The 27,177-nt window shown below is 40.7% G+C and overlaps 1 protein-coding gene across 1 annotated transcript in view; it reads left to right on the top strand.

Annotated features, from left to right (window-relative positions):
- The window catches only part of GRTP1 (growth hormone regulated TBC protein 1), a 41,938-nt gene that overhangs the window by 8,664 nt on the left and 6,097 nt on the right, over positions 1-27,177 (top strand). Inside the window, exons 4-5 of the mRNA XM_030464257.1 lie at positions 7,946-8,070; positions 11,283-11,379. Of these exons, the coding sequence (XP_030320117.1) occupies positions 7,946-8,070; positions 11,283-11,379 (222 nt within the window). The remainder of the gene's footprint in view (positions 1-7,945; positions 8,071-11,282; positions 11,380-27,177) is intronic.

Consider the following 27,177-nt stretch of genomic DNA (forward strand, 5'->3'; position numbering starts at 1 on the left):
ACCTGAAAACATTATTATGTTGTCTTCTAAGAGACTAAAGAGTTAAAACCTGCCTTTGGGTCTGTTTCTTCTTATTTTTGTCCCAGTGGGATGCTGGAGGAACAACAAAGATAGTTGAAGATGGGGTGCAGTATCCGTATGAGGCAGATGAAGTATACTAGGATTTCAACTTGAGGATAAAAGACTGCTGAGAAAAAGCTGCTGATAGAGTTATATGAATTATAAATGGTGTTGAGAGGGTGAATGGGGAGCAATTGTTATTTGTCTCTTGTAACATAAGAACCAAGGACACTGAATGAAATTTGCCATCCTGCAGGTTTAGAAGAGCCTATCACTGACTTGGGCTCCTTGTTAATGGAGAGTGCTGCTTAGGTCAGAAGGGTGAACTGGGTTAAAAAAGGAATATGGCAAGCTGAGGGCTGGAGAAACCCACCTGAGGCATGAAATCCAAATCAGTAAATGTAAATCCCTGGAAGAAGGGAAGTGTAGAAGTACCCCTTCTCTACTAACCCAGATTCATGTGTGCTGAATATTGTTCATTGTTGGTGGCAGGGTATTAGGGCAACCAGACCTTAGACTGACCCACTGAATGTGGAAAAAAAAAAAGCAGGAGGGGAAGACAAGCAAGTAGGATTTTGTTGTAACTGGTATTTGCCCTGAACTTGTTCAACTTGCTGCATCAGAGCTTTTGTGAAGAAGCTAATATTGGCTGTATTGTTTAATTAATGAGTCAAGAGGCTAGGCTGTGCTCTGGACAAGCACAGTTCTGAGGTTGTTCCATCTGGACACTTGATGTGGAGTTTTTCCTCTACCTCTCCCTGCAACAGCAGCATCACTGTGGGCTTTTGGGAATACACGCCTTAGTAAGGCATTTTGAAGCATAAACCTTTGTGTTCCTACAAATACAAAGACAAGCCAGGGATCTTCAGGCTCCTATGCTGCTCAGAACTAGAAACAGTAGACCTCTAACTGCAAATGCAGAGGGAGCTAATAAAATGACTTTACAAAGTCAGCCTTGCTAAAGGCCCTGGAAAGGGAGCAAGCTGTATTCAGTGGAGGTACAATTGTTGCAATAGGGAGTTACAAGCAATTTTTTTTCAATATTAGACAATATTTTCAATATTAGACAATGACATGAAGGGTCATATCTTGACAGTAAGTGGCTTTTCACACAGGTTATACGACAAAATAAGTGTATTTCTGTAGGGGAGGGAAAATAATAACGAAGATAAAAATCTACATGTGAATTAGGGAGGAAATAAAGTTTTGGAAGAGCTACTGCATTGACTAGAAAACTGCAGAAGAGAAAACTAACAAGGAGCAAGTGAGAGAAGGGATAAAGAAAAAATTGGGCTGGAGGTTTTTATTGAAGGAAAAAAAAATAAAAGAGGACCTTGGACTCCTGGATAGATTTCTCTTCAGAAGGGAAAGAAAAATGTGAACATATGAGGGATGGAAGGAGCAAAGTCCTTAAGGTGAATGGGAGGTTGGCATTTAATAAACTTAGCACTCCTCTTGACTGTAAATTCACAGTGTGCTTTAGCTGTTTCAGTGTGAATTTGTCTGACATTCAGTTTGGTTTTGCCTGAGTTGTTTTCCCATCACTGTAGTTGTTTTTAACAGTAAGCCAAAGAAATGTGGCATCTTGCTGCTGTTTGCTTCTCATGTCTGCAGCTTCCAAAATTTTCAGGCAGTTGTGCTGTATTTAGTCCTGTGATATAGCTGCAAAGTGATAGCCCAGGACAGTATTATAACTACAGTTTAAAAACGTGAGAACAGCAACCATGGTGTTTTGTTTTTCTTTTTTTGTTTTTTGTTTTTTTTTGGGGGGGGTGGGTGCTTGGTTCTTTGGTTTTGGTTTTTTTTTTTTTTTTGTTTGGTTGTTTTTTTCAGAGGAGGGGCAGGAGGGCAAGACCAACAAAAGACTTCATTTCAAATTCAATTTAAAACATGCGTCAGATCCAGTGTGTCCTGTTTCTTTTATGTTGCTGCACAGAAGCTCTGAATAATTTTCATGCATGTTTGGAACTTATTTTCAGTGTGGGAATTCCTTTAATGGGATATAATCAGGTTAAAAAGTGCAGGCAGACTGTGTGGTCTAGTGCTTAAAGAAAAATCTGACTAGTAATATCAATATAAGTCTTTCAGCTAAATGGAATCTGATCTGTCCTTTCACCACTTTTGCCCTGGAACTTGCTGATTCTTAACTGATAGGGCTTATTACTGGTTTTGTTTTGTATGGTATTTGCTGTTTGAACAGACTCCTCTTTTTAAAGAGAGAAATGTAGGAAAGAGTAGGCTTCTTATTCTAAATATAAAACACAAGGTTGAAGAATGCAGGCCTCTCAATTTTGATGGAAGTTTTCATGGCTTCGTTTACATACACATTTAGAAGGGCATGCATTCCTACTGAGCTTTGTTGTTCATGCCCTATTATAGTATAGTTCAGGAGTACAAATTACACTGGCAGAATAAAATGTAGCTGCCTTCCTAATGCAAAAGCTGGGGGCTGGTTACAAAGGGGCTGATGCAGCTTCCTTGCAGGAAGGCCAGGTCATTGAATTTCAGAGTGTTTGTGCCTGAGAGTCCTCTTGAATGCATCTGGCCATCCATATTTCTGCTTTTCATAGGGAAGAGCTGTAGGTGCTGTGCAAGGCAGGGTCTCCTTGAGCCTGCATTGCACTGTGTGTCTGCTGGCATAAGGACCTGGCTGCAGGGGCTGGGATAGAAATTGCAAGGATCTTAGTTTAGGTACAGCAAAGTAATTCAAACCATAGTCATTGCTTCTCCACTGGAGGCAGTGAATGTTTTGCTGTCAGAGCACTGAGAAGCTTCCTTGAATGGGGTTACTCTATTAGTGAAGGTTGGGATGGGGTTGAAACTGGGCTCTCCAGAAAGGAGCCTAAGGGTGGTCTACCCAAAGTACGAGACAAACCAGAAGCCCAGCTAAAGTGCATGTACACCAATGCACGCAGCATGGGCAACAAACAAGAGGAGCTGGAAGCCATCGTGCATCTGGAAAGCTATGATGTAGTCGCTATCACGGAAACGTGGGGGGATGACTCCCATGACTGGAGTGCTACCATGGATGGCTATAGGCTCTTCAGAAGGGACAGGCAGGGTAGGAGAGGCAGAGGGGTAGCCCTATATGTTAGGTTAGATATTAGAAAGAATTTCTTTACGGAGAGAGTGATCTGGCATTGGAATGGGCTGCCCAGGGAAGTGGTGGATTCTCCATCCCTGGAGATATTTAAAAAGAGACTGGATGTGGCACTCAGTGCCATGGTCTAGCAACCGCAACGGTGGTAAAAGGGTTGGACTCGATGATCTCTGAGGTCCCTTCCAACCCAGCCAATTCTATGATTCTATGAATTTTCAGGTGGGTTTAGGGTGTTTAGCTGTGCAAGAGCAAGGGGAACAGTAGTATCAGCTCTTTTGGCTCTGTGTCAGAGAAGCCCTATGGGGTCATGTCCAAATGGCTTCTTCATCTGGGGTTCTGTCTACCAGAACAGCAAAAGGAAGGACTGGAGGTGTAAAGTGTGTAGTGATACTTGCTCAGAATGTTTTTCTTAGTCTCCAGTTAACTGTGGTTTGAGGAGTGTCTGAGTCAGATACTGCATGTTTGTGGTTTATAACACTGGATGGGGAAAATTTATAATGAACTAGTTGCTCCCTTTTTGTGTCATTTATGTTGCTCATGATTTTGCAGGCTTGTGCTGTCTTGCTTTTAAGTGTCTCCCTCCAAAGTAAGGCACTCCTTGTTTTATAGCATGGTAGCCACTTCATACCTGTGAGCTTCCTTGTTGCCATCCTACTGCAATCTCTCCAAGTCTGATACATCCTTTTGGAGATGAAGGGGACTGGAGGTTCTCAGATTTATGCAGTGACATTATTGCTTTTGTAGAAAGCAAATTTTGTAGGAAATTTTGTTAGGAATTTTGTAGAAATTCCTAACCTTTGATTTCTGCAAGTTACTAAACTGTTGCTTGTTGCTGGGGGTTGGTGGTGGCAGGCTCAGTTTCTCTAGTTTTAGTTGATAAGATACTTTTTAAAGAACAAACCCAAAATCCCCAGGCTTCTGAAACCATTTCTAGTTCCAGGTGTTGCTGGTAAAAGTTTAAAGATGAATCCTAAATATCCAGTTATAACACATTTAAAATGCCCCTTAAGTATATTATTTTTACAAGTTGATATTGATGACCTAACATCATTACTCTGGAGGTTTACAGTGGATTTTTTTGAATGCTTGTAGTTGGCAGTTGGGGTGAATTTTTGTTGTGGTCTTTACTAAGGAAAAAAAAATTACCTGCCTGGAAACTATTAGTTATATTAGAAACAGATTCAAGTTACAGATGTCTTAGTAGCAAAGAAGTGACTGTCACTGGAGTAGAGGATGTTAGTTATAAAAATACTTGTGTAATTTACTGGGTACTGTTTCTGGGAGTAAAAAGAACCTGGATGTAAAGGCAAGAATGGAAGGGATAAGATAGCAAGATGAAGAAGGTTGGCTCAGCCCTGGTGAGGCCACACCTCGAGTCCTGTGTCCAGTTCTGGGCCCCTCAGTTCAGGAAGGATATCGAGGTCCTGGAGCAGGTCCAAAGGAGGGCAACCAGGCTGGTGAAGGGACTCGAGCACAGACCCTATGAGGAGAGGCTGAGGGAGCTGGGGATGTTCAGCCTAAAGAAGAGGAGGCTCAGAGGAGACCTCATCACTCTCTACAACTCCCTGAGAGGAGGTTGTAGCCAGGGGGGGTTGGTCTCTTTTGCCAGACGACTTTCAACAAGACAAGAGGGCACGGTCTTAAGTTGTGCCAGGGGAGGTTTAGGTTGGATATTAGAAAGAATTTCTTTACAGAGAGGGTGATCAGGCATTGGAATGGGCTGCCCAGGGAAGTGGTGGATTCTCCGTCCCTGGAGATATTTAAAAAGAGACTGGATGTGGCACTCAGTGCCATGGTCTGGGAACCACAGTGGTAGTGGATCAAGGGTTGGACTCGATGATCTCTGAGGTCCCTTCCAACCCAGCCAATTCTATGATTCTATGATTGTAGGCACATGAAAATTAAATAAGAAATACAAAATATGAAAAGCACAAGACTGGTATTGCCCAGAGATGTGGTAGATGCCCCTTCCCTGGAAGTAAGTGTTCAAGGCCAGGTTGGATGGGGCCTTTTTTAGATGAGGGCTTTCCCTGCCCATAGCAGGGGGCTTGGAGTTGATGATCTTTTAAGATCCCTTCTAACCTGTGGCCATTCTGTGATTCTGTGGTACAAAAGCATTCGTTTTCTAGACTGCAGATTTAAATCTCTTTCCTCCAGAAAAGGCATCAACAATTATGATTCCAGATAGCAAAATAGCCTCAGTTTATAGAATAGGCATCTAATGTGGCCCTGTGCCTATGTTTGTAGTAGTGAATGAGGTAGAAATAATGCAGAGACAAACCAATGGTCCTTTCTTGGTTCCTGTACAGAAACAAATCAACTCAAAAGGTTCAAATGAACCTTTCAGTTCAAACAAATGAACTGAAAAGAAAACATGTTGGGTTTGTTTCACAGCACAACACCTCCATCTCACAGCATTGAAAGATCATCCCAAAAAATGCTGTTGGGTTTTAATCTGCTTTTAATGCAGAGGAGAAGGATTAGCTAGTCTTTTCCTTGTGATCTTCCTGCTCCCATGCTCTTATTCCTAGTTTGGTTATAGCCAGCAGACATGCACGCAACCCCAAGATGGTTATTATTGTTCTGGGATTTATCTAGTGGTATAAAGTTCAAATATTTATTTCCCTGCTTGAAAATAAGTCTGGTATTTTTTTCCTCACATTGGACTAGGTCGAGGCTGTGTTCCTTTGGATGCTAATGCCTGTCAGGAACAAAGTAGGTTGATGGTTAGCAGGTCAGAGAGTGGGCTGCAATGGAGAGGGAGGAAGTGTTTGGACATCTCTGGGACGGGTGTAGTAAAGTGTAGTAAAGTGCTCAAGACAAGTGAATGGCTTTCATTTGCTCCTGCCATTTGCCTCAAGTCATCTCTGGCAGTCAGCTCGTAGTATGGTGAAACATAATAGTTTGTGTGGGAGACTTTCCTCACCTAGCAGTCAGAAGCCTCAAATCATGAGAGTGGGGAGGATGGAGAAGAAGCAGGACACCCTGTTCGTGGTGTGCTCAAGATAATAATTCAGCATAAGGAGTCCTGTGAGACCATGCCCCACACCTTTTATTAGGGTAAAGACTTCTATCACTTTTGTGCCACACTCCCTCCCCAGGCCAAACTAATATAGTGATACTAAAAATATATAAAAAAAGCTTAAAATCCTTCATAAATTAGGGAAGACTGATCCTAGTCCGTGTGGCAAAAACATGCTCTGCAATCAGAAAGCAAATTGGAGCCCATTTCTCTCAGCTGCAGACCTTCCTCAGATTGTGGAGGTCAGCACATTATACTTTTCTGCTCTGTACAAGATGGATTTCTTGTTTCCCCTCACCCTTGTTCTGCACAGCTGAAAGGAAGAGCTTTAACTGAAATGCCAGCATATACTTCAGTAAAAACCAAGTCCTGATGGTGCAAATACAATGTTTCCCTTCCTACAAAGAAACAGAATGAGTTTATTTCTCCTATAACTGTCTGTCTGTTGCTCAAGTACTTTTAAAAATTGCTTTTTTTCCTTGTGTTTTTCTTCTCAGTCACATGAGAGGTAAAGTGAAATGTTTTCCTGCCCTCCAATTTCTGTAAAGTATTTCTTCACTTTTAAAAGGAAGAAACAGTGATTAGTGCAATAACTTTTTAATGCTTTGTGTCTTCCATGAAACTGATGACAATGTTGGGGGGCTTTCTTCCTTTAGTTGATTACAGCTCAGCTTTGTGTCAATGCTATAATAGACTTCTTCTTCTATGCAGCAAAAACTGATAAGAATTGATAACTCTTAGGATGTAATTATCTGTACAATACTGCTGTTACTGATTTTTTTTTTAAACTAAATTAATGAGCAAGTGTTCATATTTTCTTAATAAAAGTATTGGGTTTTGAAAATCTTCAAATAAGATTTTTCTCCCCAACTTAAACTTCTAAAAATCAGATGCATGTGTCTGGACTAGTGACCTTGGGTTCTCTCTTTGTGGAGTGAAGCAGGCCCAAAGTTAACTCTGTCTGTGTCTTTCCAATAACTGAAAGGATTTTTGGGTGGCTAGCTCAAACTTGTGTGTCTAATTTTTAGACATTTCTAAGGAGAGTCCTACTATGAATGCTTGGTCTGGAAGAAATGTTTTTAAATGTCAGTAACTGCATAGTTCTTACTTGGTTTGGGCTGAGTTTGGAACACGTGGGATGTGCTCTCAGTGATCTCAATCACTCTCAATGATTTTGCACCACTGAAGAAACGACTTTTCTTATGGTTGCATCATGGAAGAACTTAAATCACTTTAAAAACACCGTGATTTTAAATGGAAGTTACCAGCTGCAGGAACAGAGCTTTGTTTTAGCTGTTTGGGACTATTTGGTAGAATTTCACCAAACAAATCAGTTGGATATTCATTAGATTAGTTATGAGAACATGCTTCCCCAGAGCTGCATCTCATTTCATGCCACTCGGATAGATGACTTTGGTGTGTTCTGCCTGCCAGTCTAAATGTCTGGTTTGCTTTCATTTAAGCCTTTGCAGTCAGATGTTAAGAGAGTCCAATCTGCAGGATAATTTCTTTAGTCCTACTTGAACTTGATTTCTGTCCACTAATACGATTAATCTTTCTAGGAATAGATTATCCTTGAATGCAGATGGCCTTTTAGCCAAAGTGGAGGTAAAGCTGTCTCCTAAAATTCATCCACCAAAAAGATGGTATTTCTGAACCATAGTGGTTTCACATGTAATTCAGAAAAGCATATAAGTTTGTTTGGAAACTGAAGGAGGGAACAGCTCTTATTTTGGTCTTTTTCCCTTTTTTTTTTTTCCTAGACATGAACAGAACATTTCCAGATAATGTAAAATTCCGCAAAACTGCTGATCCCTGTTTGCAGCATACGCTCTACAATGTATTGGTAGCATACGGAAATCATAATAAAGCAGTAGGATATTGCCAGGTATGTAATAGCTGCTTTTTAAAGGGTGATGCATTTCACCAATGGTAATTGTTCTTGTCCATTTGAATGGGCATTTTTAGCACACATTAATTCCAATAACTCTTTCTGTTTATAAAAATGTCCCTTAATGGCAGGGTGAGGGAAAGAGAGCTGGGGGAGGGAAATGAGTCACTTTAGCCAACAACAAATGTCCTTGTGAGTTTCTCCTTGGCTCCTTTGTAGCTTACTTTATCATGCTTGGTTCCATTTGTTAGCTGCAAAATAAATGTTTTCTCACACATGGTTGCATGAAGATTAGTTGCTTTGAAGAGAAAGCAAGCTTTCCTTTCCCTCTTCCTTCCTCCTGCCATCTTTTCCCAAAATAGTCCTTTGTATGTGTGAGGCATGATGAGATCTCAGCTCCTTTTGTTTTCACTATCACGTTTTTCAAAAGCCAGGAAGATCTGGTGTTTGTATGACATCACATAGTTGGTGGGGTGGTATTGTTTATTTGGTGCCATCTCCCAGTACAGACAGGCTATTAGAATGAAAACTGCTACTGCTTATATGGTGGCTCAAAATAAGCTACTGTTGTCTTGGCCAAGCACTGTAAAGTTTCCTGTGGGACACACAGAAGTTAAACAGTGATTCATGTCAAGAAAAAAGCAACCATGTTTAAGGACCATCAAGAAGCAGGAGCTTTGCTCACTGTTGTGAGCGAAATTTATTTTCAGTTCACTTATTAATTCCTCTCTTCTCCCCTTCCTTCCAAGGATGTGTGTGCTAACCTATACCTTAAGTTAGTTGAGAATGTTTTTATAGTAAATAGAACTGTTCGAAAATTAATATAAATTATATTTATTGAGATATGGAGAGAAGACTTAGGGACACTTAAACCTAGACTGAAGTCACTAGAATAAATTGGTTTTGTGTGTCCCAACCAGTTTTAGTTTACATGAATTATTATTTTTAGTTTACATGAATTATTTGAAGAATGGGAGTAAAAGATTATTATTTTCACTTATATGTATTTATTAAAATGTGTTTTTATGTTCTGAGTAACAGAAGGGTTAGTACTACGAGCACTCACTTTTGTAAGTGTCAGACTCCTATATAAAGGTAGTCATACAAACATACACAGCTTCTAAACCATGCTGGCTTCTACACAAAATGTATGCCCAACTGTTACGAAAACGTTTTGGTACATTAACTGTTTGATCAGTGGGCTAATCTTTGCCTTTTAACTTGACATTATGAGCACTGCAGATGAATGAAGATGACTTAAAAAGCCTTATGTGTGATTTTTTTTCACCCCTGTTCTCATCATAGGATGAAAGTTATCTTTTCTGGCTAAGTAACTAGAAGGTAAACCAAAGGTCAACATCTAGTTTCCAAGGCATGTTGTAAATCATGCAAAGTTGCAGGAAATCACCTTTTCTGCTAGAGAAGCAGCAGACTTCATCAAAATAGATAAAGTGATACACACTTGAGTAGAAACCTCATAAATCCTGGAAAATTCAGAGTGAAAAGTAGGAGGAAAAAAAATAAATCAGATGATTGGCAGCGCTTTTACTGACGGAAAGCTCTCTAGAGGAGGTTTCCATCATGTTGATGCATTTGTGTTTGCTTGCTGGCACTCAAGTCTCCCATCTGGGAGTGTGTGAGGCTTTGCATTGCCATGCTGTGCCAGTGGTGGTGTTGCCTACCCTGGTACAGCCAGCAAAATTCATACTACTGCGTAGCAGCTTTTTGTGTGTGCCCCATTAAATGCCAAATAGTCTCTTGTCAGCCTAGATGCAATTACTGTGGTTGCTGTCAGTGTGGAAACAAATGGTTGCCTTCCTAGCTAGAAGGCCAAGCACCATGTAAGGCCATGCAAGGTCTATCCAAGTCATTTGTGTAGCAATTGCTTGACTTAAAGCTTGAAAATTAACAATGCAATGCCTTAATGTTTCTGTGTTCTGGGTGTGCTGGAAGGCCTTCTGAGGTGGGGCAGAATGTTGAGTGCAAGAAGTGAGATCTTGGATCAGGGAGGAAGTTGTAGCTTCCAGAGGCTGTGGGGGATGTTCTTTGTGGTGGCTGTCACCTGGCTGACTGCCACTGCAGGCTACCTGCAGACAGTGGTGCTCATGCCTGTGGGTGATGGATGTGGAGGAGAAGTCCAGCCTGGAGGGAGAGGGAAAAGGGAAAAGGCCAGAGAACCAGGAGGCAGGCTAAGAAAGGGATGAAATTAAAGAGGGCAGTGTAACCAGCACCAGTCTTCGTAGCCTTTAAATATTTAAAATTAATTTTGTGCTGGTGTAGGAAGACTATGGGGGGCTTGCACATCAGAGCTTTTGTATATTGTTGTTCTGATGTGCTACCTAATGTTATTAAGGTTGTTAGCTTGTTTACAGTGGAAAAGACATACCTTTTAAATATACAGTAGTTCACTCTTAAGCATGTAAATCAATAATATTACCATAACTTAGCAGTGGATACAATAAAAAGGGTTCTGGAGACAGAGGCAGTCTGTTTATGGGGAGTACTAGTTAGTATGTTCTGTATGCCACTTCTCCAGTCAGAGAGTCTCACTAACTTGTGTGAGGATTGCACAGCTGGAATTTGACCTGTTATGATTTAGGAACTTTCTGCAATTTTTTGGTAGCTCTTCCAGTTCTCCCACTGCCTGCTATTTACCTACTGGTTCCATGTTGGGAGGCAGGAACTATAGTGGCCAGTCTTGGACTAGCATGTGGAGTACTGGAGACATTATGGAAGCAAATTATTTGTATGCAGGCTTTTGAGTTAAGCAGCAACATCTTGTAAAAGCTGCTGGAGCTACAGAGTGTGTGTGGGTCAGGCATTCTCCTTCTTCAGCTGCACTGTCTGCCTGCAGGTGTGTTGTGTTGGTATTGCACACCTAATAAAGCTGTGGTTTGCTTCTGGTCAAGGCAGTCTTCCCTTATATTGGAACAGAGCTTCAAATTAATAATAAAAAAAATTAAAAAAAAAAAGGAAAGTTGAAAGTACTAAGCTTTTTCTTCTAATTTACCTTTCCTTGATCTTTGTTAATAGTTCTTGTTAGCTTTCATCGTGCAAGTCAGCTTACTCCACCAGTGGTCTTTATTACTAGAGTTTATTTAATATATCTATCTTGTAAAACCGTAGTAATTTTGCCCTTAATCAAAAGAAATGCTCTCATTTTAAGAGTTTGTAGTTTATGTATTTTAAAACCCTTCTTTCTGTTTCAGGGCATGAACTTCATAGCTGGATACCTGATTCTTATTACAAAGAATGAAGAGGAGTCCTTTTGGTTGCTTGATGCTCTTATTGGAAGAATATTGCCTGGTATGCTAAAAACATATATAGTGTATTGGAGCTTGGCTTTTACTTTATTTTTTCATTCTTTGGTTTCAGAGGTTTTAGAGATAAAAATGGACTTGAGACTGAAGATTTTCTTAGGGTCCTGGAAACACAGGACAAAGACACAGCACACTGACAGAACTTGTCTGCTTTATAATCAGATTTTAGTCTTGATGCATGCTTTGTGTGTCTGTTAATTTGTAGTCCTAATTCTCACTCCCAACTTAAACTTGTTAGGTGGTTGTCCTCCTGTATCAGTATGATGCTGGGGAACAGGACTTGGTGAAGACATCTCAGATTTGACAGCTTTGGTTGCAGGAATATGAGGCACAGGTGCAGTGATTAGAGAGCAGAGTGAAGATGGGAGATGTGCACAGTTTGAACACTGAACTTAAGGAATTCCCACTGCCTTGGCAAGAGGCAACATGAGCTTTCTTCAGAGGTATTTGGCAAGGTGGTAGTTCCTGCTGGGCACTGTAGTCTTCTGCTCTGTCCCCTGCTTCTGACCACAGATATCTTGGGCTCCTTATAAATCATGATTTTCAGAAACAAACAAACTAACAAACCACAGACAAATGTCAAAATCCCTGTCCCTGTGTGTGTATGTAAAGTCCTTGTCAAAGCTCTGTTACAATCAAAGATGGTCTAGCCAGGCTGGTCAGTGGACTCCACTGGGAAATTCAGCATATCCTGAGCTGTAGATACTATCTGGTCAGTTCAGGAGTTCTCTAGGTTCCCATGCCTGAATTTCTGGATTTGCAGAAAGTGTTAATACACTGAATTTTGCCCCATGAGTAAGCTGAATCTCACCAAGTGTGTGAAGTAGTTTAGAGCTAGAAGCAGACATCAGGCACAGCTATGTTTTATACTCTTTCAAAGTACTCTTAGGAATGTTCTTTCTTGGGATTTATTTATAGGGGAGAAATAGTTTTGTCATGAATTCCCATTAGCATTGCACAGGACTGACTACAGTTACAGCCTTAATGTAAAGCCATCCTCAGAAAGGTCGACTGATTTCTCTACAGAGAAGTTTTGAAATTCCCTATTGGCCCTGGTTTAGTTTTGAACAGTTTTTTATCCCAAAGGGTGAGAGACTGAATTCGATATTAGAGTGTCAACTTAGTGCTGGTCAAGGACATCAAGGTTGGTGCTTTCATTTCCACTTTTTTCTGTTCTTGTTTAAGACAAACAAACAAGCATGTAGTTGTTGGTTCCTTTTTGAACAAAAGGGAGACTTTGAAAAAGAAGGAAAAAGAGATGAGGAAGTCCTTTATTGCTTTTGAATGACTGTAAGAAATTGCCTTTTTCTCAGGCTATACCCTATAGGTACTCAAGTTTTCTTTGCATATAAGCAGAGTGGCAGGACTTTGTTTGCAGATAGAAAGCACCAAGACAGGCAAGGAGCACTGTGACTTGTTGGATCAGTCTGCAAATATTTGAGGGCTGGAGCCTTAAAGTTTACTTTCAAGCTATAAAAATAGTTTAAAGAAATCAGCTGTGTCTGTTGCTTTTGTTCAGCCGTGAGAGCTGTAAGCTGTGCAAACAGGTTGGAGACTTGAGGGCTGCTGTCTGCCACATGCCCTGCCACTGACTGACACCAGTGGATGTCTTTCTTATGCCATCACTCTGTGAGGGATAAGGTCCTCATAGAAGCTGAGTTTTACTGCAAAGTTATGTGTGGCAACTTTTGCTGTTAATCTTTTTGATAGTCTTATATGTTGGCTTTTTGGGGGAGCAAGGGAGTAGATTGAGAATTTCTTATTCATTGCTTCTGGTGGAAAGCTTACTTTAGTTTGTCATAAAACATTTTTTTCTTCGTGTATATCCTTCTTCTACACTTTCCTGATACCTAAATGATAGGAGTTGCTCCCATTTCTCTCTTAGTAGTTGAGTTTTTCTTATGTCAGTAGTAGCATTGGTGATGAGAAGCGATTCTTCATGTGAAAGGCAATTACTGTGTATAAAAGAGATGTGCATTTCCATAAATTTTATTTATAGATGTATTTTACTACCCTGTTTATAGATATATTTTTACTGCTCTACAATGAGTCTTCTTGCAGACTTTGGTCCGGGTTCAGCACACCCAATACAGGCACTCATCAGAGGTGCTAACTTAGAACCATGCATGCTAACTTTTCCTTGAAAATCAGATAGTGGGGAAGGAGAAATCTGAACAGTATTGCTGATCTAAGTGTGCCTCTTTTCCTTCTGCAGTCAGTTTTAAGAAAGCTTCAGGTGTCCCTTCCAGCTTGGGTGCTTCAACAAGAGCCTAGGCTAGGCAGTATGAATCTTGTGTGTAGTAAAAAAATTAATATTGAGTAATACAAGGCTTCCTTGTCTGAAAACTTGTTACTGATGCTCTTTTTTTTTTCTCTCTAATTTTTCAATTTTTTCCCCCTTCTCACTGCACTCCTGTATTATGCTTGTATAGTACATTTTTTAAATTCAAAGCATGACAAATAAAATACTTAACCATAGTTCCAGGATAATACTGTGTGTGTAAATGTGAGAGAGAGACTTGGACAGACAGGGAGGGTGTATCCATAAAGAAACTTGTGTAAGTAAGTACTGCCTTTCTTTTAACAACGTAGAGTACAGTGAATTTCAGTTTAAAGCCTTGTAATTATTTCTTAGGGAAGCAGATGCATATTCTCCAGAGCTTCAAAGGGTAAAGTAGCAGTTGTTTTTTGAATGATACCAGTTTGATTAGCCAACGCTTTTCCTTTGGTTTCATTGCTGATGCTTTTTTCTTCATCTGTCTGCATTATAATCTACATGTTTTCCCCTTCCATTGCAACACATATGCCTTCAGGTCATGTCCTCATTTCTGAGTGTGTCCTGTCACTGCGAGTTACATTGGTGATGATGATTCAGGACAATTTAGAAATCCCTTCTCTGCCCTCTGCAGTGCCCCTGTGAACTTATATTAAACAGCTGCTCTTGTACCTTGATTCTGAAGAGCAATTTTCTGGTCAGCAGATGAACCAAGCCAGCCACAGATCAATGTCATTGATTTGAAAACTGTAGAATGTGACAGCTTGGGAGCATTAGTGGCAGCTTTCTGGGGAAGTGACAGAAGGGCTCCTTCAGCTATGGCTCACCTCCCCACTTGTACTGCTTTTTTTATGATTGGGTCTAGGTCATTGATTGGGGATAGGTACCATAGGATGTGATGGTGTTACTACACCCACTGACAGGAGAGGGAGAGCTTGGGAATGTCACCCCATCAGTAGAGGTTTCTGGCTGAACGGTTCTGCTACACTCAGATGGAGCTAGAGCAGCTGGAAGAGCAAGGCAGCAAAAATGATGGTTTGGTTTGTGTGTGTGCCATTTGTCTGGCTGAGGGTAGCACTGCTGGGTACATCTGGGTGAGGCCAGAAAGATCCTGCCTCTGGTGAAGGAAAGCCCACAGTCTGCTGCCTGTTGTGTGTCATCTGCCCATCCAGAGGTTTGGAGGGATTAGGAGCATCTCTCATTTAAACTCTGCAAGGGGAAAGAGAATTATTTGTTTAAATGAAGTTTTGGGTGTTACCAAGATCTTTTATTCACTGGTTCATTCGAAACAGATGGCTGGAGCAGACAGTATTGCCCACAAGAAGCATTATGGATTAAATTTGTGCTCAGAGTGGATGTGTCTGCAGTTTGTGTTCAGCACAGCTCTTGTGTTTCTGTCCTTTTCATAGCTTTGGTCCTTGTTGAGAAACTCTTTTCTCCTGTTGAGGAAATATTGGAGAGGTTGCTTTAGAAAGTGCAGGTAGGTGGGAACTTTTAACTGGGGGACTTTGGTAGGTAATTTAAGGAGCATAATTGTCATGTTTTATGAATTTCTGATGAAATGGTGAGTTAAAGAGAGGAAAAAACAATTTGGACTCACTGTAACATGGCTTACTTATATGTAGAAGAACAATGATTGTTACCCGCTCCCTTAAGTGGCTCTCAGGCAGACAGCAGCAGTGTTTGTCAAGTTATATTTTAATTAGTCTGTATTATACTGGAGTTATATACTCCCACTGAAAACCAGTTGTAGAGTATTTCTCCAATGGTTAAGAGAGGTCTTAAGATTTCTGCACAAGCCTGTTTGTGGCCAGTTTTTATCCTGTTATTCTTGTGCCAACAGAGACTCTTGGGAGTTAAAAAAAGTCCCCCTCTCTCTTGGGCTTACTTTATATGTATTTGTAGGATACAGTCAATTAATTTTACAATTCTTTTGTATTACTTCAGCTGCTTCAGTCTAACTCTTCCCTTGCTTGTTCCAGTTTGAACTGGCTTTTTTTTTTTTAATAAATTTGATCTCAGTGGCACCCTTTTTTTTCCAGTGAGACATTTGTTAATGCCTTGCTCATGAGTGGCATGATTTCTCTTTTTACAGCTGAAAGTGTACCCTTTGAGAGAAAAAAAAAAACCTCATAGGATCTGCCCTGCCTTAAGGCACTCTGGTTTTGATTTGTGATCTCAGTAATACTGAATGTGCCATTACTCCTCTCTTATTGTCAACAGAAGCTTTTTCCACAGCTTATAGGAATTCGTAACACCTTTTTGCTGAACTTTATTTGCACATTCTTGTCTGTGTAATTTTAAATATCATTATGTCTCTCTTACTCCAGTCTTTTTGTTGTTACTTGCACCTTGTATATTGACATGGGATGGGAACTTTCAGTTAGGATTTTCAAGAAATACCAGCTTTGAATAGAAATAGAAATCTTACAGTAGGTGTTGCCTACAGGTATTCTTCAAGTATCAGTCTAGCAATGTTTCTTTGGTCTGGAACATTTTAGTGATTTTTTTTAGTTTTTAATACTTTACCCACACATAACTGCCTGTTTGTTTATTGGAAATTAAAAATAAAAACAGAGTTTTGAATTATGAAATAGTCAGAATGGTTCACTGACAGCATTGAAGTAACTGGCATTATCTGTGAGGACACAAGGTGCAGTAATGCAAGGCACCGCTTTGGCAGCTTCTGGTTAAAGCCAATGTCTGGATGTTGAGATAATAGATAGCTGACACATTTCTGTTTTGAGGTCTCTATGGTTCTCACTTTTATCAGCCAAAGACTTGCAGGTACTGTTGCATAAGGATGAGACATAGTAGGAGACATGAATGTTGAACTGAATAATAACATAGTTGTGTGTCAGACTCTTGTGTGCCCTTCTCTTTGGAGTGATTCATGTTACAACATTCTTTAAATCCCATCATGCAGATTTCCAGGTTTGAAGGGAAGGGCCAGTTGAGAAATGCAGAATGCTGCACTACCTTTACATTACTTCTGTTTAAACTGCTTGCTTCTAATTGCAGTTAAGCATGTGTTTAGTTCATTCTTGTGGCTGAATTTATTTTAATGCCCTGATTGGGTATTGCCAAGGAACCTCTGAATGCAGAACTGGCTAGGCTGCTGAATCTCTGGAGACCTGCTTCTCCAAAGGGCAGCGGAACTTTGTTTCACATGCAGCATTTTATTCAGCTGTGCAGGTAAAAGACACTGGTAGTCCCTGAGTAGCAGTAATGTTGAGCAGAGTTTGCAGCCTGTGAAGGAGACTGTTGTGATGAAGAGCTTGGCCTTTCACAGAGATTTGATCACCACATGCATGTGCCTTTGGTGTGGAAAACTTGCAAGGCTGTGCATATCATGCATGATCTCATGTTTGCAAAGTAGTTTATGATAACCAAGCTATTTTATAGCACCATCAACCCAGAAAATTTCAGCAGATTGATCAGTTCTGGGCTGTTTGCTTCTTTTCCACCTCTGGTAGCACCCAGCTACAGGGCCATGAGCTGGCAGAGGTCTCAAGGGTTCCTGGAGTTCCTCTGGGATGACACATGAAGCCACAGAAGTGCACCTCCAAAATACATCACACCTACCACTAGGAGAGAGGAATACTTGGCTGGTAGGCTTAATAATTTTGAGTTTTGAAATGTGGGTCTCCAGGATGTTTTACTGTTAAAACAGCAACCATGGTGAAAGCATTAATTTCAAACATTAGAGGTCAGTTGTATTTACCCAGGAGTTAAGCATGCAGTGTCCTGTTAAGCTGAAGGTGGAATGTAGGTATCATCCTGTGCCTGTATTTAGAAGCCATGATAAGCCTGAAATACTTACTGCTTAATGACTTTAAAATCTGAATCACTAAGGGATTTGGAAGACTTGAGCAAGCAGGAAGTAATTGATGCATTTCTTCTTTAAAATGGTACATATATTTAGACTTTTGCAATAGGTAATTATATATATATATATATATATATCTCACGTGTTTGTCCTCTAAATCACAAGCCTCATCAATAAAAGAACAATCTCCATATGTAGTAGGTGTGCTTTAGAAAGCTGGGTAGAAATCTTAGTTTAGTCTATGACTGAATTTTATTGTATATGACAAGAATATACATGTTCTCTGCCTTACTTTTGTGAAGGAACATGCTAAGTTTCAGCTCTGCAGCAAAAAGGACCTGAAGTGTTTTAAAAACATTTAAGAATTTTGTGTTCCTTGATATGGCTGTATTTACATTGGAAGCAGGACCTAGGTTACTTATGTCACCCAAAAAAGTAAAGTATGCCTCATTCCTGTATATTGATTTAGGTCAAGCCTTGCATGAGCATAGTTATGTTGAGCTTTTGAACCTGAGGTATCTTGAGTAGATCTTTTGTGGTACTACTCTGGATGGGACTGCAGCCTTTGGCTATCTGTGCAGGCAGTGGTATTTGCCTGTTTATCTCCACAGCAAATCAAAAGCCCTTTCAAAGCCACCAGCGAAATAAACTTTTGAAATGAAATCTTATTACAGTGATAAAAAGTACAAAGGAAGAGGGAAGGTGAGTGTAGGAAACACCAAAGCGTGGGTCTGGGGGAAGGAATTTGATGCGCTTGGGTCTGGATGAGTGGGCTGTACAGCGGGTGGGGAGCTGGCTCAGAGGGAGGTGGTAAATAGTTCTTTTACAGTCTGGCAAGCAGGCACAAGCAGGGTCCTCCAGGGATCAATATTGGGTTCAACGTGGCTTAATATCTTCATAAGGGATCTGGATTTTGGGATCAAGTGCACCCTGGTGAAGTTCGTGGGTGACACCAAGTTGAGTCGGGGTGTAGACACCCCAGAAGTGAGAGGCACCCTCTGGAAAAACCTGAACAGACTGGAAGAGTAATCTGACAAGATCCTTATGAAGTTCCAGAAGGACAAGTGCAACATCTTACCCCTGGGAAAACATAACCCAGGAGTGCAGCACAGACTGGGATCCACCAAGCTCTGTGGAAAGGGAGGTGGGGGTCCTGCTGTGAGCAAACAGTGTCCTGCAGTGGCAAAGGAAGCAAACAGGATGCTGGGCTGCATCAACAAGGGCAAGACACAGAAGTCTTCATCTCCCTCTGCTCAGTGTGTCAGGCCACACCTGGAACACTGTGGCCAGTTCTGGTCCCCACTGTACAAAACAGATGTGGACATGCTGGAAAAGATCCAAAGGAGGGTCACAAAGATGATCAGAAGACTAGGAAGCCTGTCATACTAGGAAATGCTGAGAGAACCAGGCTTGTTCAGCCTTGAGGAAAGAAGGCATAGGGGAGACCTTGTTGCCGTGTTTCCAGTACTTAAAGGGTGGCTTCCACGAAGATGGAGACTTCCTTTTTTCAAGGAATTGCATGGAAAAGATGAGGGATAATGGGTGCAAGTTATTCCTGCAGAGATCATGATTGGACTTCTGAAGAACATTTTCCACTATGAACATTGGAATAATCTCCCCTGGGGAAGTGGTGGGTTCCCCAACACTTGATCCTTTTAAGACCCTGCTTGAGGAGGTGCTGGGCCATCACATCTACACAGAATCACATTACTCCTAGAAGGGCTAGACCAGATGATCCTCGAGGCCTCTTCCAACCTGAAGTTCTATGATTCTGTGATGTTGGTTTTTGGATGTGTAAAAATGAATTGGAGACCATGCAGCTCAAGGCTTACTTAATTTCTTAATTTGTGCTTTATATTTTATTGCGGTAGATGTTTTGTTGGTTTGGTGTCTTGTTTGGGATTTTTAAATTTTTTTTGTTTGGTTTTTTTTAGTTTTAGCTAATGGCTCTAGTTGTGAAAGTACTAATGTGCACATGTGATGCTGCAGATATAATTTTGACAGCTGTCAGCATGTCAAAGGAACTGTGTTCTTTTAACTGCATAATTTAGGCAGCAGAGGCATAAAAACAGAGTAGCTTATTTCATTCCTCATAGTATTTCTTTTCCTTTTTTGACCTTCTAATGGTCAGCCAGGGTTCTGCATGTTGAGCTACAATTTTAATAATGCAGCCTTCTTGAATATGTCACTTGGATAGCAAGAAGTGCAATAAAATTGCCAGCAAATGTATAATGCTATTATAGATCCTCAACATAGATCCTAATATCAGTCTTGTGAATCCCAATCAGATATATTCATATGCTTCAAGTAATCCATGCATTAAATACCAAGACTCATAGAACTGGAAATGTAACTGGATTTGCTGTTGAAGAAGCCAGCTGAAGAAACAGTATTTCCTCTGCAGCAGAATTACTTGGTTTTGTGAAGGTCCCAACCTTGGTCTGAAAGGAGGACCCTATCACATTCCCAGTGGTGTATTTAAACTGTAAATCACTCTTTATTTTAAAACATCTCCTGCAATTTTTATTGGAATTTTCCTTGCCTTAACTTGTAGCTATTGCTTCTTTTAAAGACTTGCACTGGAAGGCCCATCATGCCTGGGGTGTTTCCTTTTTGAAGTGGTTGTTTGCTTTTAGTTTTCCTTGCATAAACTCTGCAAATAGAGAAGTTCCTTAGAAGAGTGCAGTTTTTGTAAGTAGTTTATAAAACCCTCTCTTTCACATCCTTTCCAGTTCTTCAACTTCATGCCTGAAATGTGACTTTCAGGCCTGCATGCAGTTTTCCAGCATCAGTTGCATACAGAGATGGCACACACTCTCTACTGCAGTAGTGGATATATCCAAAAATTGCTTTGTTTTTTCCGGAGCTAAGACATGCTTACTCTGCATTTATTATATTTGCAACCTAAGATAGTGCAAAGTGGTTTATTTTTAATCACTTAGCTGTATTGTTAACATTGTTTTGTTTTTTAAATATGACAATATGAAGAACCATTGACAGCAGGCTTTGATATTGTTTCAAAGTACAGAATAAATGCACATGCAGCACAGGCAGCTACGTAAAGAATGTGTTTGTGGAAGGAAACGTGCTTTGGAAGTAAAGGAAATTATATTTGGAAAATCATGTGCAGTGCATATTGCTAAATTTTGTCTACCTATGTACAAGAAGTGCCTTTGTTTCATTTCAGAGAGATGCTTGGGAAATACAACCTTGGTTAATTTCTGTGGTTTATATTCAGAAGACTTGAATAAAGACTTTGCTAAGCTTTCAACTTACAGATAGTGGAGAATTCTCATTTGTTTCTCTTAGAGGTTTTTCGACCTGTTGCTTCAAGATTAGAATTAATTCTTCTTAACTTCTTCAAGCTTGAAGTAAGAGGATTGTGGCTTTCATTCCTCTTCTCTTCAGACTGAAGGGTTGAGTTGGTTTTCCTCTCCAAATATCAGGCTAGAACTGTACCTCTCTATTTTAAGCCTCCTTCTTATGTCTCAGTCTTTTAAGCAATGTATTCAGGACTTCCTATGGTGTGACTGTACCATTCTTTTGGAAGAAAATCTAACAACTGGGCTTCTTAAGTTTGCAAGTATATAAATCCTGTGTGTTGTGCTGGAGTGTTAAGGGTAATCTTCTCAGTGTAGTGAACTGATAAAATAGCTTTTCTTCTCATTCCCACAGAGGAATTAAAAAAGCTACAGAACCAGGAATCCTTATTCAGCCCAAGTTATCAGTCATGAAGACTCACTGTACAGCTGTAAACTCATTTTTTTAAAAATTACAAGCAGTTGTGGTGATCTTCGGTGCTCACTCATAGATTTCCATTCTCTTTGAGGAAATCATTATTAAAAGTGTGTCAAAGTGTTTTGTGAATTAAAAGCCTTGGCTCCTGGGACCATCATCAACCCATTAAGCCCCAGCTTTCTCCAAAGCATGCAGCTCTTTAGACTGGCACAATTCATTGAGTCTAATGCCTGGAGTCAGGCCAGGCCACGTGGAAACAGCCAAGTGGTGAGGAGCCCATGTCCATTGGTGTTTATCAGCTCACTGATCCTTGAAAAAACAACCCACAAAAGGGGCAATTTCCAGTGGAAGTGGGTATGAAGGGGAGTGGGGGGGGAAGAGAGGAGAATGGAATCAGTGGAAGTGTTTTGGTAGCTATAGCTTTAAGCTAGGCTAGCTTTTAATGATGTGTATGCCTGTACTGAGCAGCACATAACAATATTTTGAAAAAATTTAAAACCAGCCAATTTCATTCTTCCTAACTAGAATGTCTGGAAGTTGCATTTGTGCTGCCTAACATGCCAGCAACTTCATTTTTTCTCTCTGAGAGATTAAACACAGAGTCTTTGTTTCTTTGTATTTCATCTCTTCCTTCTGTAACATCGAAAGGACATTTTTGCCTTTCTTTCCATTGTCTTTATAATTAATAAGCATCCTTCTTCAGTTTCAAAATGGTAGCTACTACATCTGCTCAGAATCCCACTGTGCTGTATGAAATGCAAATGGGAAACCAGAGGACTATTTCTGCTCCACGGGATCCATTTTCCAAGTTTTGGATCAGAAGCCAGAGATGAATACGGACAGATGGGGTTACGTAGAAACAATATAACGCTGCCTTTTTGTGCTTGCTGGAAAGGTGTTAGGGATAAATAATTTCTCTAAATACTACTGTTCTAAATTTTGTGTACTCTCAGTATCACAGCCAGTAAGCATCCAGAAAATGCCTGCAGTCTCTATTTTTTTTTCCTAAGGTAGTTCTGCCATCCAAAATTAATCAGGCTTGCTTGTGTTTTTTTGAAGCTAGTGTTCAGTTGTGAAGGATACAGACACTGCTGGTTCTGTTAGGAGTTCAGTACCTCAGGAAAATTCTACTGCAGTTTGGTTTGATGAAGGTGGCAGTGATGGAGCATTGGCTTCAGCCTGTTTTGGGTTTGTTTGTTTATTGGATTTTTTTTTCCAGTTCCCTGGAGGATTAGGAGCTTGTGTATTAAAAATAATGTAGTTAGCAGTTCTGCTTACTGTTTAACCACGTATCTGCAGGATATCACTTTGACCAGGACATCTGCAGGGGGTCACTGTGGCCTGATAGCAAATAAAGAATTGGCAGTACTATTGGTTTTCCTCCTTTTCCTGTTGTGACTTTCTCATTTCCTTCCAAACATGGGTTGTCCAACTTTATATGTCATACTTATGATGTAGATTCTTAGAAGACCTATTGCACCTTTTTGGACTATCCTATGGTAGAAATAAAATAGCAGGACTTTGCCCTGCCTCGTTGGACAAAGCAGGCTGGAAGTTGACAAGAGGGAGAATGAGTGAGTCAATAAATTAAATACAAATAGCACAAATGGCATCTGGGTGCTCTGAAGGTGAGAAGGGCTTGCTATCATAATCTGGTTTGACCTCTTTGTAATTGGAGTGGTGAAAATCAGTCTATGTACGTTCCATGAAGTTCATAAACTCAGCTATCATAGCATATCTTTTGGAAAGGAAAGCTTTGCACTGCAAAGGTTATTTAAAATTACCCTGTGTTCACTAACATGGAAAGAGAAATTTTACAGTGAAGGATTACTGGAAAGGACTTTTTTCTCACAAAGGCAGGTGGTGGAATCTATTCCTGTGTTGACCTGAAATGTAGAACAGAGTGTTTTTCATTTAATTGGCTTCTGCTTTTCTTTCCTAGATAGCAGTGAAGTCCTCTGGTTGCAAATGGTAATGTGCACCTACAGCAAGGAGACCTATTTGAATGTCACATATTGATGTAAATTGAACAGTTTTTGCTTGTTTGGGGGGAAGAGAGGCGCCCCCAGCTCCTTCCCTCAGCTCTCATAGACACTATCAACATGTTGTTGAGCATAAAATACTTGACATTGTTTATGACTATGAGAGAAGTTGAACCACCTAATTTTTTAATTTTTCAGCTTGTTCAGTAGAACTTGACCACCAAGATAAATCACTTGGGTTGTCCCAGGCAGGGTCAGATCAGCTGTTGAAATAAGAGTTAGAAATGCTGGAAGATAAGCAGTAGAGCTGAGATCTTCTTTGGGTATTTCTGTAACACCAAGAGTTTGTATAACCCTAGTTTCAGTAGGAGTATTTATATTTAACCTGACATATGCATAGCAGACTGGAAGGATTCTTTTTTAACTTGTACAGCTCTCTCTCTTGTAGAGGTAATTTAAGGCTATAAAAGTACTGCTTCTTAAACTTTTATTTTTGGAACCTCTTAATCTATTTGTAACAGAGAACAAGGTCATACAGTCCCTCCAAGCTTTATCCTTATTTCCTGCAAATCTCATTAGTGCTCTGGAGCACAAGCAGACAGCTACGTCTTAGTCTTGGACATCCTGGTAGGATTCTGAGAGGTGCTAATGATTGGGATAAGGGGACAGTGAAACATAGTTCAAGCAACATCTCTTTGCCAGATGCTGAGCTAGAACATGTTTCAAGCTCAGTGAGAGTGTGCCAGTCAGTGTAAGTGCTGGGAAAAAAACCCCATTTAAACAGGGAAGAAAGACCCTTCACTGGGTCACCCGTGTTGTGCAGTAGCAATAAAATGCCTGGCAGTTGGTTAACATGGATTTTCCTTTTTGCTGCTTGACTCCTAGAGGAAGAGAAGCTGATGATTCCAGCAGAACCATGGGGCTGTGCTGCTATTTGAGGTCAGGACTTTGAAGAAGAAGAAGGGGCACTCACTGGGACAAATTCCATGTGGGGTGCTGCCTGTACTGCCCTCTGCTAGGTTCTCAGGCACTCCTAAGCTTAGCAAGGCATCCAAAATCCAGAGGCAGGTACCAGGAAGGATGGCCTAGGCAGAGCAGGTAACCAACAGGAAAAGGAGAGATGAGAGGGAAGTGAGGGCAGCCTGGAACCAGTTGACACAAGAGCTTGGAAGTGGGGAGTTCCATACTGGGAAACTTAACATGCATCTAGGCATTCTTCTGGAATCTAACAATAATTTATTAATGTAATATAATAATTATCTGTAATACAATAGTTCCTCTGTTGCTTTCCAGAAGATAGATGGAAAGTAATGGAGTCTGTGATGACCTAAATCTTAAGATTATTCACTTCCATTTGACAATTTGAGGAAGAAAAGGAAGCAATCTTGTGATGTGTTTTCCAGGAAGATGATACATGTCAGAGGAATTTGCTATAAACCAACCTAGATCAATAGATACACAATATAATTACCCTAGTTTTTTTTTTTTCTTTTTCTTTTATTAGTTAGTGACAGATTGGGAACAGTTATTGACTTGGGTGCATTCTGGGTCATCAGCTGCTCAGTATTTTGCCAGATTATTGAGAGGGAAAAACAATCAATGCTAATTAAATGTGGATCACGCAACTCCAGAAATTTCAAATAATTTGTAAGATAAGATATGGAGGGAACATGAAGCTAATGTATTTTGATGGTAGGTGAGTAAAAATAATCTGCTGCACATTATGTTGTGAGAAACAGCTTTGTGTTGTGGGAGGAGGGTTAGGCTTGCATAGACTTGTTTATAAATAAGGATATTTTGGCTTCAGGGAGAGATTCTGGGCAGAGCAGCCAATTACAAAAGATTAGGAATATAGGGCACACAGTGAAACATTTGCACCAAGGGAGAATTAGAGGGTTTCTGCTGAGGGACATTTCCAGAAGATGCAGGCAATGAGCATCCCCATCAAATAAGAACAAAATGGAAGAGCCATGCAGGTTAAGTGTTTGTTACCAAGCACTTAGGCACAAAGACAAGTTACAAAATGATTTTCACATGTAAGGCCAGACATGGACCATGACAGATGGCTCAAGTGTCATCATAGAAAGGGGTTGGAAGGGACCTGGAAAGATCATTGAGTCCAACCCCCCTGCCAGAGCAGGGTCACCCATAGCAGGTCACACAGGAACAGGTCCAGATGGGTTCTGAATGTCTCCAGGGAAGGAGACTCCACAACCTCCCTGGGCAGCCTGTTCCTGTGCTCTGACACCCTCACAGTGAAAAAATTCTTCCTTATATTTATATGGAACCATCTGTGCTCCAGTTTATAACCAATGCCCCTTGTCTTGTTGAATGTATTGAATATATGTATTGACTCCATCCTCCTGGCACTCACCCCTTACATATTTATAAACACTGATGTGGTCACCCCTCATTCTCCTCTTCTCCAAGCAGAAGAGCCCCAGCTCCCTCAGCCTTTCCTCATAAGGTTCCACTCCCTTCAGCATCTTGGTCACCCTTTCAAGAAGTTTCCAGTCCTTCTTGAACTGAGGGGATCCTGATGTTGGATCCATTTCTTACTCACCTGTGTGGTTCTGGATATCCCTGCATAACCCTGATGAGTTGATGTGGGTCTCTTGGGTAGAGAAGGTGCTGTGGGCCATGGTCCATGGTGGCTGTTGCCCAGAGGCCTGGCACCCCTCCAGGGTAATGCTGCCCTCAGAAGATGGATGTTACCATAGAATCAAGGTTGGAAAAGACCTCTAAAATCAAGTCCAGCCACTAACCAGTAAACCATCCACTGTAGAGCCATAAGGTTAGATCTGTGCTGTCCCCTGGGCTACTGTAATGCTGCTGTGGTCCTTGCAAATGGCTGGTGGGTAAATCTTGCACAAGTTCAGGGTCCTGCAAGAATGTTTCTGGAGGACTGGGAATGTGGCTTTCCTAATTTGAGGAGCTAATTTATGTATAAAAGTCTGTATATACAGTAAAATTATGTATTAAATTATAATTTTTTTTAATTACTTGGAATAATTATAATTCATACCCACAGGTAACCGTAATTAATGTGTAATAATGACAGACAAAAATGGCTTGGGTGTAAATTCCTTTAATGTAAGTGCTTTCTGTTGTGAACAGGCAGCTAATGTAATGTCCTGGAAAAATCCTGCTGCTCAGTGTCTGCCATTTGCATAAAATGGTCAATCACTCCTGCTTGGTTTAATCTGCCCAGGGCTGACCGTGTGGCACTGCTGTGTACCAGGGCACAAGGGAGCTGCTCCTGCTCCACGAGGAACAGCAGGAGGCTGCCCCAGATAGATGAATAGTTCCTTTTTTCCCTTCTGCCCAGCACTACAATCTAATAAACCCAAACAAAATTTTAATTTACACCGAGGCTTCCCGGCTGCTTGCTGCTTCAGTAATTCAAGGAGTGATGTATCCCACTTGCCTGGCAAGTTCACTTGGGGGTGACTTCTTCCTTACCAGCTCTCAGAAAGCTGGGTGGGTGTCTGGTTGAGTTCTCACTGGAGCCCTGACATTTACTTTGCTGTGCAAACCAAAAATAGCAGGGGCTGTTGATTTCAGTGTATCGGATGATTGCAGTGGAGCAGAAAGCATGTGGGCTGCTGCTGCCCTTCCTCCTGAGGAAGAAACTTAAGTGTCTCAGGTACACACACACACACACAAAATAAATAGTTTGTAGATGGAGGAGAGGAGGAGGCAGGGTAGGAAAGGGAAGAAGGTTTATTTGTTGAAATGTGATTAATATTTTTTTCCACTTATGTTAAAGCAGCATTTAAAAAAAAAAGTTTATTAGGCCAGTTAATTTATCCACATTCCCACTGACAAACAGGAACAACACTAACACAAAATAAACAGAAAGAGGTTACTTGTGCTTTTGCTCTCAGAGCTCTCCCTGTAAGCAACTGAAAGGCAAGTGGTTAAAGGAGTGTTTATAGTGACAGAGGCTCTTGTAACTAT

Source organism: Calypte anna, chromosome 1 (assembly GCF_003957555.1).
Source record: "Calypte anna isolate BGI_N300 chromosome 1, bCalAnn1_v1.p, whole genome shotgun sequence".
NCBI classification, from domain to species: domain Eukaryota; kingdom Metazoa; phylum Chordata; class Aves; order Apodiformes; family Trochilidae; genus Calypte; species Calypte anna.